At 40.4% G+C, this 15,066-nt stretch overlaps 1 protein-coding gene across 8 annotated transcripts in view; it reads left to right on the forward strand.

Moving 5' to 3' along the window:
• The window catches only part of RUBCN (rubicon autophagy regulator), a 74,432-nt gene that overhangs the window by 24,328 nt on the left and 35,038 nt on the right, over positions 1 to 15,066 (forward strand). For 7 of the 8 annotated variants that reach the window (XM_023551682.2, XM_023551683.2, XM_023551686.2 and 4 more), the window contains one exon: positions 5,548 to 5,701. In XM_023551682.2, coding sequence (XP_023407450.2) covers positions 5,663 to 5,701 — 39 coding nt within the window. In that variant the 5' untranslated portion in view covers positions 5,548 to 5,662. Of the gene's footprint in view, positions 1 to 2,012; positions 2,075 to 5,547; positions 5,702 to 15,066 lie in introns of those variants that run through there. The other variant, XM_064293927.1, reaches the window with a different exon arrangement.

The following is a 15,066-nucleotide window of genomic DNA, read 5'->3' on the forward strand; positions in this document are numbered from 1 at the left end:
CTATAGGACAGAGTAGAACTGCCTCATATGGTTTCCAAGGAGCGCCTGGTGGATTCGAACTGCCTACCTTTTGGTTAGCAGCTGTAGCTCTTAACCACTATGCTACCAGGGTTTCCGAGTTATATATAGTGGGTCAGATTATTTGGAACCTCTTGGGAGCCAGTTAAACTAGAGCTGTACTTGAATCCCTGAGTAGGGTGAGGGGAGACAAGGCATTCCAAGTGGAAAGATCTGCATGAATAAACTCATAGAAGCAGGAGTGAGGTTGGCGTGTTTGTAGTAAAATATTGTAGAGAGAGTGACTGTATTCAAATTGAGTATGGAACTGGAAAGTTGACTGATAGATTGGGGCCACATGATGGAGAATTTTTGAACTTCACTCTAAGGGGTTTGTACAGCATTGGTGGTTAGGTTTCTGATATGAGGAATTTCCCTTTTGTTAAATCTACTCACTGCTGAAATTCAATACATTTGATATTCATATTTAGTATGATTGGCGAGGCATTTGTTGAAGTGGTGTGGAGTTGTAAAGCATGGCTACACGTCCTGCTTATTCCCTCCTAGACATTTTCTGCTATCCACCACTAAAAGGATGGGGCTGGCCAATGGTTAGATTCTCCCAGGTGCCTCCAAAGCTGAGAGACTCTGTAATAAAATATAGTTTTCTTTTTTTAAATTTTAATTAATTGTGCTTTTTTTTTTTAGGTGAAAGTTTACAAATCAAGTCAGTCTCTCATAAAAAAAGTTATACACACCTTTCTATGTACTCCTAGCTACTCTCCCCCTAACGAGACAGTACATTCCTCCTCTCTACCCTATATTCTCCATGTTCATTCAACCAGCTCCTGTCCCACCCTTCCTTCTCATCTTGCCACCAGACAGGAGTTGTCCACATAGTCTCAAGTGTCTACTTGAGCCAAGAAGCTCATTGCTCACGAGTATCGTTGTCTATCTTATCGTCTAGTCCAATCACTGTCTGTAATGTTGGCTTCAGGAATGGTTCCAATCTTGGGCTAACAAAGGGTCCAGGGACCATGACCATCAGGGTCCCTCCAGTCTCAGTCAGACCATTAAGCCTGGTCTTTTTACAAGAATTTGAGATCTGCATCCCAGTGTTCTCCTGCTCCATCAGGGGTTCTCTGTTGTGCTCCATGTCAGGGCAGTGATTGGTGGTAGCTGGGCTCCATCTAGTTCTTCTGGTCTCAGGCTGACGTAGTCTCTGGTTTATGTGGCTCTTTCTGTCTGTTGCACTCATCTTTACCATATGTCTTTGGTGTTCTTCATTCTCCTTTGCTCCAGGTAGGTTGAGACCAATTGATGCATCTTAGATGGCCGCTTGCTAGCATTTAAGGCCCCAGACGGCTCTTACCAAAGTGGGATGCAGAATGTTTTAATACATTTTGTTATGCCAGTTGACCTAGATGTCCCCTGAAACCATGGTCCCCAGGTCCCCATCCCTCCTACTCTGGCCTTTGAAGTGTTTGGTAGTATTCAGGAAACTTCTTCGCTTTTGGCTTAGTCCAGTTATACAGACTTTCCCTGTGTTGTGTGTTGCCCTTCCCTTCACCTAAAATAATTTTTGTCAGCTATCTAGTTAGTGAAAATATAGTTTTTCTATAAGCATGTTGGAAACCCTGGTGGCGTAGTGGTTAAGTGCTACAGCTGCTAACCAAAGAGTCGGCAGTTCAAATCTGCCAGGAGCTGCTTGGAAACTCTACGGGGCAGTTCTACTACGTTCTATAGGGTCGCTATGAGTTGGAATCAACTCAACGGCACTGGGTTTGGTTTGGTTATAAGCATATTGTTTAAAAGCAACGTAAATATTTACATACTCTGCATGTTAAATACAGTATAATTAAAGACAGAATGTGTGGCTAGATAAGAAGAAAAATAAAACACTTAAAATGTGGTAGTCTTTTACTGCCCCTGTGTTACCAGTAGTTATTTCACTTAATTATGTTTTTCTCTGCCTTAAAAAAGAACCCTTTACTTCCTTCCAGGAAGTACATTCTGGTATTGAAAAGCCCCAGGTGCCTGCCTGACCACAGTTTTTCAACATATGAAGCCCTCTGTAGTTGAGTATTTAAAAAATCTTTTATGGTGCTTTCCAGCTCCTTGTTTACTAACTTTGTTTGGGTTATTGATCTCTCATTAATTGCTAGTCTCAGGGAAGGCCTAACCAGGGCCCCTCTTCTCTACATTTCCCTCATATCACCAAAGGTAACTACTATCATTATTTCTTCTAGTATTTTTATGTTGAGATCATAAATATAATTTTAAGTTCTGCTTTTTTTGCTTTACCATACTATCATTAGCCCTGGAAGCTCTACCTAATCAAAAATTTTAAAGGCTTTATGATATTCTATCATATGGCTATCATACCCTCCCCCACACTTCAGGGATCAAATCATTACCTGAGTTTCAACTCTGATCTCAGGTAATTGAGACCGTGATCCATTCTCCATAAATGGCACATTGTGGAGGGATGTGCCAATAAGTTGAAGCTGTTTCCTTTAACCTCTAAAAAGAGCCCTGGGTGATTGGTGATATGCCAATATCATTCTTACATGGAATCTCACTTACAGTTGCATAGTGCTTTCACTTGTATAAATTAGTTATATGGTGTATTACTTAAAAACAAACATTTGTTTCCTGTAGTTTGTTTGTAACTTTTTTGTTTTAACCTTGAGTGTCACTTCTTACTATGATTTGCCAAGCTTAAGACGTTCCACCTGGTATTTAGGAGAACTGTTTTTCCTCAGAGATCCTTATTTGAGCTGCTTAAGCAATTCCTGTCATTCTTTAAAGGAGGAATGTGGTCAGATCCTCCCAGAAGAAAATAAACAGAACCCAAAACCATCGCCATTGGGTCGATTCCAACTCATACTGACCCTAGAGCACAGAGTAGAACTGCCCCATAGGGTTTCCAAGGAGCAGCTGGTGGATTCGAACTGCCGGCCTTTTGTTTAGCAGCCAAGCTCTTAATCACTATGCCACTAGGGCTCCAGGGCTGTACTGTTAGTTGATGAAAATGCTTTGGGTGGGAAGGGGCTATGCTGTCCCTTGCCACGCAGGTCTGAGTCCTCCTTGGCACAGGGTGCAAAGGTTAGAAAGACTTGATTATAATGTATGATGACTAAAGAAAAACACTCTGTACTTGCAAAAGTATTTCTACAAAGAGCTGCTTTGAACTCAAAGGCCTTAGCTGTGCCAAGATAAAGGTTACGTGTGAATACAGAGTGATACCATCCAAATACTAATTATTGCTAAACAGGCTTAACCTAGGAAAGACTGGCCTTACCTGCTGAAAGTATGATTAAAGAATGGGGAGGGATGTTTGATTTCTCTATGATGCGCTGTTTATTTGCATCTGAGCTCTAGTTGTGAATGGATTAATCCAACCACTGTATATGGGCTTCCGTTGAACTTAATATTTCAACTTGCAGAAAATGATAATTTTATTATTAAGGTAAAGGATCCTAAAAAGCTATGTAAATAAAATTTTGAAAAAGTCAACTTTTCTCCTACATGAGCATATACAAATATAAATATAGATAGCTTGGAATAAGAATAGAATAAAGGTCACATTCTTTTGTAGCTTTTATATCTCAAGGACACTTTATTGTGGCAAAAGGGAATTAAGCTTTGTTCAGAGGAGGTTGTTAATAGATGTGAATGTCCTTGGTTTCTGGGATTTGAGTGCCGTTTGTATAATTTTGGAATCAAAGCCCTAGGATGATAGGGCACCTGGCGTCTGCCTTGGGATTTATCATGATGTTATTTGACAGTTAAGCATAAGATCAATACAGAGTGAATCAGAACACAGATATGCAGGGTTCTCTGATGAGCCAGACTGGTTGGCTGTCAGGCCTGCAAGACTTGACTGTAACCTGTTGGAATGTAAGAACTGTGTCGGTCAAAACAAGCCAGAGGTTAGTTAGCCCTGAGGAAGCATAGGCGAGGGAGTCACTGAAGGAAAGGTGGCAGTCAGTTGGCCTCTGTGATAGTATATTTCTCACAGTATCTGCAATAAATGGCATTTGAGTGACTATCTCAGTCCTGTGTGCATTTTAGTTATCTTGAGATTTCTTTCAGGGCAAGGGACATCTGATGACCCAAATGTTTAATGGTTAAGAAAGCCTGGTGTCTCCCAGTTTGAATAAACTCATGTGATCAAGGTCTTCAGAGCAGAAGAACAGAATGAGATCTCTCTGGACTTTACTTTTTAGATGACATTTCGCATACCACACCCAACTTCATTTTATTTTTATTTGTGCATTCTATTTGTCTAACATTACCCAGCTCGTCCACTTTCCTAGAATGGCTCAGAAAAACGTACAAAAGAGTTTAGTTTTGAGTAATGATAGAATGAGAAACATTCTGATTTTGGACCCGCTCACCCCCATAGGTATTTAAATGATTTAAAATAGAAAAGAAGAAGGAAGTAGTAGTGCAGTAAGAAATGAGAGGCCAAGAAAAAAGTGTGCAAAATGACAATTGTTGGCCAAAGAGAAGAAGTTCAACACCTTGTCTTTTCATGTTTTCCTTAAACATCCAGCTCTTTTCATTTAAGTGCAGTTGGTATTGAGTTTTTATTGGGTTGGAAGCTATGTTGAGAAAATGCTGGGGATTTCAGAGGAGCTTTCAAGATACCTAGGGCAACAAGTTGCAAACTTTTCCACTAAAAAGAGAATGTGCCAATAGCTGACTGGTTCGGGAGCATGTTCCAAAGTAGCTCAGCGTAAACTTAAAAAAAAAAAAATGTGTCAGCTTTAGCTTAACAAATCACAGGGGGAAAACAAGCATGGGCAATTTGTTTTCTTAACCATATCTGTGTGCGGGTATGTGTATAAAGCATTTTCTGGCCTTCATTGCACCGTACTTAGTGCTTGGAAATACAGTGAATAAAAAGTAGTTTTTTGCATGTTAGTTGGGCAAAAGATTTCTGGTGCTACCTCATCTCTTTATTCTTCTTTCTAGTTCTGCTTCATCTGCCCGTGTACTTTCATTGTCCAGAAATGGATCTTAAAGGGTCACATAGGGCTTGTGGTTAGGTACCATAGAGTTGATTCCAACTCATGCTGACCCTATGTGACAGAGTAGAACTGTCCCGTAGTTTTCTTGGCTGTAATCTTTATGGAAGCAGATGGCCAGGTCTTTCTCTCATGCAGCCACTAGGGGCGGGTGGAGGGGTTCAAACTGCCTACCTTTTTGTTAGCAGCCAAGCGCTTAACTGTTGCACCGCTAGGGCTTCTTGACACGGGGCTATAGGCTACTTTTTCGAGGACTGAGTGAGATCGTAAGTGAAAATCACTTTACAAAACATAATGTGAGCCATGCAAATGGGAGTTTGTGTGTTTTAGATCTTAGTGTTCTTTACAACTTTAATCCTCTCAGAGTTGGGTCTTAGGCCCAAGTGGCAAATTAATAGGAGAGAGAATCTTAAGATGTGGGGCAGGAGGCTTCTTGGCTTAGGCTGTCTTTCACATGCTCAGGGTCAGCTACAATAAAGTTAACTAACCACTGATATAATTGATGCCCTTGCAGGAGGGAGCACTGGCAGTTACTGGGTAATTTGAAAACTACGGTTGAAGGTTTGGTGTCAACCAACAGCCCCAACGTCTGGTCCAAGTATGGTGGTCTGGAGCGGCTTTGCAGGGACATGCAAAGTATCCTCTATCATGGGCTCATCCACGACCAGGTAATCAAGACTCTTCTTTTTCACCAAATTGGCTGAATCACATATTAAGAAAAAAAATAAATAATAATAACTGCAGTTAAGTTGGTTGGCAGGAAGAAGATGAAGGCTACCAGACTGTGAGCCCTTGAGGGTACATTTTTTTTTTGTATCCAGAGCATTTTGCTTAATGCTTGTTGGACCAGTGGACTAAATGCCTGGGTAGGACAGCAGATCAGCCACAAGATGTTAGTTCAGTTTATTAGTTTCCTGTTGCTGTCACAAACGACCACACACTTTGTGGCTTAAAACAATGCAAACTTATTATTTTATGTTACAACCAATATTATGTTGTTAATTCTGGATGTCAGAAGTCTGAAATGGGTTTCACTCAGGGCTTCGAACTGGTTTGTTCTGGTTTGAACTCCTGCGGAGAATTTGCATTTCTACCCCAGATATACTGAATCAGAATCTACGGTTTAACAGGGTCCTCAGGGGATTCTTAAGTGTAATGAATTTTGAGACCCACCACTTTACAGTGGCTCTCAGAATGGTCCTTAACCGGCGGCAGTATTAGCATCACCTGGGAACTTGTTAGAAATGCAAATTCTCAGCAGGGGTTTGAAACAAAACAAACCCCTTGGAAGCCCTGGTTTCACTGGGCCAAAACTAAGTGTCAGTAGGGCTGCACTTCCATAGGGGAGAATCAGCTTCCTTGCCTTTTCTTTTAGAGCTGCTTTCCTTACAATCTATGGCTCGTGGCCCCTTATCTTTCAAAGCCTGCAGGGTAGCATCTTCAGATCTCTCACACTGCCTTCTATCCCTCTGATCTTCTGCCTCCCTCTTAAAGGAGCCCTGTAATTACATCGGGCCTGCCCAGATAATCCAGGATAATCTCCCCATCTCAAAACCCTTCATCTAATCACACTGCAAGGTCACTTTTGCCATATAAGTTAATATTCATAGGTTCTGGGGACTTCTTAGAGGAGCATTATTTTAGCCTACTACAGTCAGGAAGCTCTTCTGAATCTTGTTTTTTCCATGCTATTTGAGAAGTAGCTAGACTAAATGAAAAAAAAAAAGCCAAGGCAAAATGTGTTCAATCCGTCTCTGACTTTCACCCAGGAAATGTTTCTGCAGAACGGGGAGGTGAAACTCCATGTGCTCAGTTACGTTAAATATACTTTCCTTTGGGAAAATCTTTTGCCTAGAAGCCACGGTGATCCAGTGGTAATTAATTGTTCAGGCTACATGAGATTGGCGTAATTAGAATTAATGTTTCATTCCCAACACGACATCAGTTCTGCTGCCGATTCTCTTTGAGTTCGAATTTTTAATTCGTTCCTTAAATTTAGATGTGTGTTGTTATTATCTCTACTTCAAATTAGTAATAGGAAAAAGAATGATGTACTTTTCTTGCTGGGATAGTGAGAATTCATCCTCAAATACATATGGTAACTCCACCACATGGAAAAATAACTAGTAAAAACAAGAGGTGAAAAGAAGTAACAAGCCCCGGGCACTCTGTTAACCCAGAATTAAAACCATTCCCGAAGCCCGCTCTTCAGACAAAGATTAGACTAGACCATAAAACATAAAATGATGAGAGTGCTTCATAGTTGAAGCAGATGCACAAGACCAAACGGGCGGTTCTGTCTAGAGGCAGGATAAGAAGGCAGGAAGGGACAGGAGCTGGTTGGATGGACACAGGAAACTCGGGGTTGAAAGGGGGAGTGTGCTGTCACATTATAGGGATAGCAAGTAGTGTCACATAACAATACGTGTATAAATTTTTGTATGAGAAATTGAGCTGTAAACTTTCACCTAAAGCACAATTTAAAAAAAAAAATACAAAAAAAAAAAGCAGCAGGGATTGGCATGAGTAGTTAATACGTAGTGATTAAGAGCAGAGCCAGATTGCCTGGGTTAAAATTCCAGCTCCTTCATTTACTAAAACCAAAACCCACTGCCGTTGAGTCAATTCCGACTCATAGCAACCCTACAGGACAGAGTAGAACTGCTCCATAGAGTTTCCAAGGAGCGCCTGGCAGATTTGAACTGCCGACCTCTTGGTTAGCAGCCGTAGCACTTAACCACTACACCACCAGGGTTTCCGCATTCGTTTACTAGCTGTGTTTTAATTTCCTCATCAAGAAAACAAGGTAGATAATAGTTTCTATCTGCCCCCTAGGGTTGTCGTGAGGGTTAAATGAGTTAATACATGTGAAGCATTTGTAAGAGCTATCCAAGTGTTGGAAACCCTGGTGGCGTAGTGGTTAACTGCTACGGCTGCTAACCAAAAGGTCACCAAAAGGTCGACAGTTTGAATCCACCAGGAGCTCCTTGGAAACTATGGGGCAGTTCTACTCTGTCCTGTAGTGTCGCTATGGGTCAGAATCGACTCGATGGCACTGGGTTTGGTTTGGTTTTGGTTTTTATCCAAGTGTTTGCTATGATGATGAGAAGGAGGAAGATAAAGATGAGGGCGATGAATCATTGAGCGTTTCCTCTTAGGACCATCTTACAATTGTCTGAGAAATACTTACAACATATTGTCATTTTCGAATATCATTTGAGCATTACTTTGTAGACAGCTGTTTTATGTCTATGAATGGTAGTCTTAGTTGTAGCTTAAATGTTTTCAATATAAACTTAATGATATGAAGTGTCTTTTTTTTTTTTTTATATCCTCAAATACTCTAAGCTTCGAATATTGGTAATGAGTGGAATCCAGTAATACTGTTTTTTTGCTTTGTCTTTGGCAATTACTCCTTTGGAAGTGCTTTTAAATAAGGTTTGGTTCTGGATAAAATTGTCCAGTGAGTCACTGGGTCTGGTATCCTCCTTTCTTTTTTAAAATCAAACCTCACAAATCACAAATGCACATGGAATCATGTGCTCTCAACCGCTTGTGCTTCTCCCATGCCAGGGCCAGTATTCTTTCCTGGAACTCCTTTCCCCAAGCAGGCTTGTCTTTTTTTTTTTTAAATCCGAATTTATTCTCAGCTAGCAGTCACACTGGAAAAGATCTAATTAACTAACTGGTGTTAAAGTAATCATAGTCTGTAGGATTTCATGTGCCACCCTCCCTTCTGGAATTATGCCTTTAAACCAGTAGTCTTGTTTGATATTTCCAGAATTGAGTAGAAAAGTTGCCTTAGGTTAGATTTTCTCTACTGGCATGGTTGTCTCTTAAACAGATTTGAAGCATGGAGGAAAAAAAAAATAACATTTTACCCTTTAAAGAGCTGAATTCTTCTTAATGGTTGTCATTAAACACCATTCTAGGAATTGGGAGGCAACACCGTTTAACAGACTGCCAAAGGTCTCTGGAATCAGACAGAACTTGGATTGAAATCCAGGCTCATTGCTCAGGTCCTTGGGAACCAAAATGACGTAGTAGTTAAAATTATGGACTTTTGAGTCAGACTGCTTATATTTTCATCTTAGCTTTACCACTAACTACGTGATATTGGATAACTTACAAAGCTCCTTGTGCTTGTGTTTCCTCATTTGTAAAACGAGGAGATAACGGTGGTATTCATTTCACGGGGTAGTTGTTAGAATTAAATGAGATAATGCAAGAAAAGCATTTAGAGACGTGCCTGACAACATAGTGAGTTGTCGGTCACCGTTCAAAACTAAGCCAGTTGCTGTCAAGTCTGCCCCGACTCGTGGCAACCCTATGTGTGTCACAGCACATCTGTGCTCCACAGGGTTTTCAGTGGCTACTTTTGGGGGAAGCGGATCTCCAGGCCTTTCTTCTGAAGTACCTCTGGGTAGTCTCAAACCTCTAGCCTTTTGGTTAGCAGCTGAGGGTGTTAACCATTTGCACTACTCAGGGACTCCCAGTCAGTGTTAGCTCTTGGGTAATGCTACTTAACTTTGGGATCTTGCATTTCTCATTTATAAAATGAGATTATTACTATTTATTTCATAATGTTAGATAGAAAGGATAAATAAAATAGTATACATAATTTGCCTAGTACTGTTTGTGGTGCATTGTTGTTGTTGTTAGGTCCTGTTGAGTCAGTTCTGACTCATAGTGACCCCATGCACAACAGAATGAAACACTGCCCGGTCCTGCGCCATCCTTACAATCATTGTTATGCTTGAGCTCATGATTGCAGCCACTGTATCAATCCACCTCGTTGAGGGTCTTCCTCTTTTCCGCTGACCCTGTACTCTGCCAAGCACGATGTCCTTCTCCAGGGACTGATCCCTCCTGACAACACGTCCAAAGTATGTAAGACCCAGTCTCGCCTTCCTTGCTTCTAAGGAGCATTCTGGTTGCACTTCTTCCAAGACAAATTGTTCATTCTTTTGGCAGTCCATGGTATATTCAGTATTCTTCGCCAATGCCACAATTCAAAGGCATAGTTCTTCGGTCTTCCTTATTCATTGTCCAGCTTTCACATGCATATGATGCGATTGACAATACCATGGCTTGGGTCAGGCGCACCTTAGTCTTCAAGGTGACATCTTTGTTCTTCAACACTTTAAAGAGGTCCTTTGCAGCAGATTTATCCAATGCAACGCATCTTTTGATTTCTTGACTGCTGCTTCCATGACTGTTGATTGTGGATCCAAGAAAAATGAAATCCTTGACAACTTCAATCTTTTCTGCGTTTATGGTGATGTTGCTCATTGGTCCAGTTGTGAGGATTTTTGTTTTCTTTATGTTGAGGTGTACTCCATACTGAAGGCTGTGGCCTTTGATCTTCATTAGTAAGTGCTTCAAGTTCTCTTCACTTTCAGCAAGCAAGGTTGTGTCATCTGCATAACGCAGGTTGTTACTGAGTCTTCCTCCAATCCTGATTCCCCGTTCTTCTTCATATAGTCCAGCTTCTCCGATTATTTGCTCTTGTGGCACATAGGAGGTGATTAGAAAATGTTTCTTTTCTTTTTTTCTTAGTTTCTAATTTCATGTAATCTTATGAAAAACATAATTATGAACATTGGAATTTATAAAACAAATAAATTAACCCATTTCAGTCTGGTTTCTGCCCTTACCACTGGTGATCTTGCCACTGCTGTTAAGTAAAATGACATCCCTGGCACTGTGCCCAGTGAACCTTTTTCCTTTGAACGCTGTCTGTGTTCAACACTGTTGACCAACATCACACACTTGTATGGCATTATTGTCTTTGGGTGTCACAGAGACTTTCTCCTACCTCTGTGCCCACTCCTCAGTTTCTTTCCCTGGAATCTCTTCCTCTTGGATTTCTTTTTTTAAATTGTGATTTAGGTGAAAGTTTACAGAGCAGATTAATTTTTTGGATTTTTGGTTTTAATGGGGCTCTGCCTATGTCCTTATCTCTTCTTTATTCATTTCTCTGAAGCAACCTCACTCACCTGCGTGGTTTGAATTGTCGTCCATACACTGCTGACACCCAGCTCAGACATCTCTGCTGAAGTCTAGATCCACAAGACAAGCTGTCTGCCATCCCTTATCAACTGGCTGGCTGTCCTGCAGGCCAAGCGCAATATAACCAAAACTAAACTGATTTCCTCTCATGAGACTGCCCTTCCTCTTGATATTTCCTATACTAATTTGTGGCATTGCCACCTACTCAGTCTTCCAAGCCAGAAACTTGGGAATCAGGCCAATATGTTTTAAAAAACTCAATACAGGTTTCCCAGGCAAATGACTAAAATAGCTAACTGGATTAGTGGCACTGCCATTTAATGGGTGAAGCACTGGCTATCAGGATCTTAACAGCAAAACGATCCTTTCCTTGGCTATATTACTAATTTTACATTGTCATCTAGACAACGTGAAAGACCGTTTGGCCCTCTGTACCATAAAGAGAAAATGCGCCGTGATGAAATAAAAAAGTCATTGAAATGCTTAAATGAAAGATGCTTGGTTAATGCAAAGCAATATTAACGTAAAGTGATAATATCTGTGAAGGCATCTGGTCGTTAAAATGAAAATGTTAAAGTATACGGCCACCTGTAAAATAGCAGTAGTGGTAATAAGTAGAAGCAGAGCAAACCAGGCACATCTGGCATACACACGCAACTCATCGCAACTACAGGCTCTAGTAGGAAGAATCAAAAACAAAAGATCCAGGCCAATTCACTGCTACTCTGTTCTGCCTTTTAAAGATCTAAAAATTAAAGTCTGTCAAGGACTTGTTTTTCCCTTTCATTTCCTACCAAAGATGTAAGGCTTTCAAAGGCTCCTGACTGCTCTGTCATCAGGAAGCTATTCTGGGTGTTGTATGTGCCCTTGGAAAGGGGCAAGGGATACAGTGATTCGTGCTGGTCAGATCTCTGTGCTTTCGTACGCATGTGTTACGGAGTGTGAGTTGTATTTTTTTAAATCACTCAAGGCCTTAGGAAAGAAAGCAATAACATCATATTCTTAGAGGGAAGATTTTCCTTGAAAGCCAACATTGGCTACTTTCTACAAGGCAAGGAATATTTGATGACCTCGGCACTGGGTTTGGTTTTTGGGGTTTTTTTTTCTGCCCTTAGAAATGTGGATTACTTCTGTGTGGTCCTGAGATTTCTCAGCTGAATAGAAGTGAAAGGATTCTTTATCACAAAGAAGAAACCTGTTCTTGGCAGCATAGATGGCAATGTAGTCCCAGTTTAGAACAACAATGAGAGTAACAAAAAGACCTCTGTGTTTTTTGCCTCCGGCTATATAAGTAATATGGGTCTATTTGTTAAGAATTTAGCAAGTGTCAAAAAGAATTTAGAAGAAAATAAATACCACTCATAATCTCAACACCAAGTAATAGTAACTACTCTTAATGTTTGGGTAGATTTTTCTTACACCTTTTCTTCTATGCACTTGTGTGCTTCTTAAAAAATATTGAGATCGTACTGTACATATGATCCTATAATTTGCTTGAAAAATATTTATTTTTTTAATAGGTAATGCATTTACATGGTTAAAAAAATCAAAAAGTATAAAACCATGTACAATAAAAAGTCTTGTTCCTTTTTCATCTCATAGGTAACTACTGTTTACTAGTTTCCTTCCAGAGAATTTTTATGCTTATAAGAGAAAATATAATAATTTTCTCTGCCATACCTCTTGTTTTTTTATACAAATACTAGCATACTGTCATCATTGTTCTGCATCTTGCATTTTTCACTGATCTTGTAAATCATTTTAAATTGGTATGTAAAGAACTTCCCTATTTTTTTTTTTTGCAGCTGTCATTTTATGACATTCTATTATATATATGGACCATAATTTATTTCACCGGTCTCCTGTCGATGGACGTTTAGATTGCTTCTAATCATTTACTATGGTGAATAACCTTGTATTTAGTTCATTTTGCCTGAATGAGAATATTCGTAGGATAAATTCCTAGAAGTAGAATTGCTAGGTTAAAGGGTGTATGCATTTGAGCTGTTGCTAAACTGCCCGCTGGGAAGTTATATCTATTTACACTGTCACCAACAATGTATAAGAATATATTGAATTCTCCAGACCCTGGCCAATATTAAACTTTTTGAATGTTGCCAATATGATAGGAGAAAAATTACATTCCTCTTACCATGAAAGAGGAGCCACTACGTGCTTGGAAAGTTGTCTTGCCCCCACCTAATTTGACGTTAAGTTTTTATGGTGACTTACCTTTGCTGAGGCTTTTCAGAGCAAACTACTTACTGTTCATAAAACCGCACTCGTTTTATCAATGTGCATAGTCATGTAAGTGTGAAATGATAGCAACAAGTACAACTGACATAAGTAGGGTTTCAAGATACAAAGATTTTGTTATTATGTTTGAGGATCCCTGGTGGCACACTGGTTAGAGTGCTCAGCTGTTAACCAAAAGGTTGCTGCTTCGAACCTACCAGCTGCACCACAGGAGAACGATGTGGCATTTTGCTTCTGTAAAGATTTATTGCCTTGGGAACCTTATGGGACAGTTCTACTATGTCCTATAGGGTCGCTATAGGTCAGAATGAACTCATCGGCAGCCTGTTATTATGTTCAGGGTGAGTGTTCTTTGGCTGTAAATACAGCTCTTACCTGACCCTGGTAGCATGAAAGAAACAAGCCTTTCTGTACTTAATTTTGCTTGCAGTAGGAACTGAAGACATCCATCTTTGGCTTCTAACAAATACCTCTTCACTAATTTTAAGAATTACGTTTTACAGAACTGAATGGTAGAGAGATGGGGGTAGAATACAGATTGTTTTCATTATATAGCCCTTTTGTTTGTACATGTGTATAACTGCCTGGGGTCACTTGGTTTCAGCCTGAAGAACTTCCTTTAGTATTTTTTGTGAGGTGGGTCTTTGTCTTAGTTATCTAGAGCTGCTATAAAAGAAATACCACAAGTGGATGGCTTTAACAAAGTTTATTGTCTCACAGTCTAGTAGGCTGGAAGTCTCAATTCAGGGTGCCAGCCCCAGGGGAAGGCTTTCTGTCCCTGTTGGCTCTGGAGGAAGGTCTTTGTCATCAATCTTCCCTTGTTCTAGGAGTTTGTCCACACAGGAACCCCAGGTCCAAAGGACACACTGCTCCCGGTGCTACTTTCTTGGTAGTATGAAGTCCCCCATGTCTCTCTGTTTACTTCTCTCTTTTATCTCTCAAAAGAGGTTGGCTCAAGACACAACCCAATCTTGTAGATTGAGTCCTGCCTCATTAACATAACTGCCACTAATCCCATCTCATCAACATCATAGAGATAGGATTTACAACACATAAGAAAATCACATCAGATACACAATGGTGGACAGTCACACAATACTGGAAACCATGGCCCAGCCAAACTGACAGATATTTTGGGGGGACACAATTCAATCCATGACATTCTGCTACCAGTAAATTCTCTCAGTTTTAGTTTATTTGGGAATGTCTTTATTTTGCCCATATTTTGAAAGACGGCTTTGCTGAATATAGGATTCTTGGTTGACAGTTGAATATGTTGTTCCACTGGCTTTTGTCCACCATTGTTTCTGCCGAGAAGTCAGCTGTTAATCTTGTTGAAGTTCTCTTGTAAGTGATTTAAGTGTGTGATATTAGTTTTGACCCCTGGAGAGCTTCTCCCAGCTGTTGTATTCTCTGGTTCTTTCTACAAACTAGCAGGCCTAAAGTCTAGGCTGTGTCTTCATTAGATCCACGAATCTCCACCCAGTTGTCTTCACTACAACCTCCTTTGTTCTTGAGAACTCTCTTAAGTTTAAATTTCTCCATGCTCTGTTGCAAATGAAGTCAGCTCCTCTCCCTCTGGGGAGAGATTAGTAGCAATCTGTTTTATGGCCTGCTTCTCTCCAGTGACAAAATCTCTGAGGTAGGGCTCTGGAGCAGGGGGTGGAAATAATCGCCATCTTTCTCTGAGTGACTCCTCTGCTCTAGGAGCTAAGCACCCAGTGGAGGGGGGTAGCAACCTGAGGTCTGCTTGACTTGCTTCTCC

The sequence above is a fragment of the Loxodonta africana genome, chromosome 1 (genome assembly GCF_030014295.1).
Source record: "Loxodonta africana isolate mLoxAfr1 chromosome 1, mLoxAfr1.hap2, whole genome shotgun sequence".
NCBI lineage: Eukaryota > Metazoa > Chordata > Mammalia > Proboscidea > Elephantidae > Loxodonta > Loxodonta africana.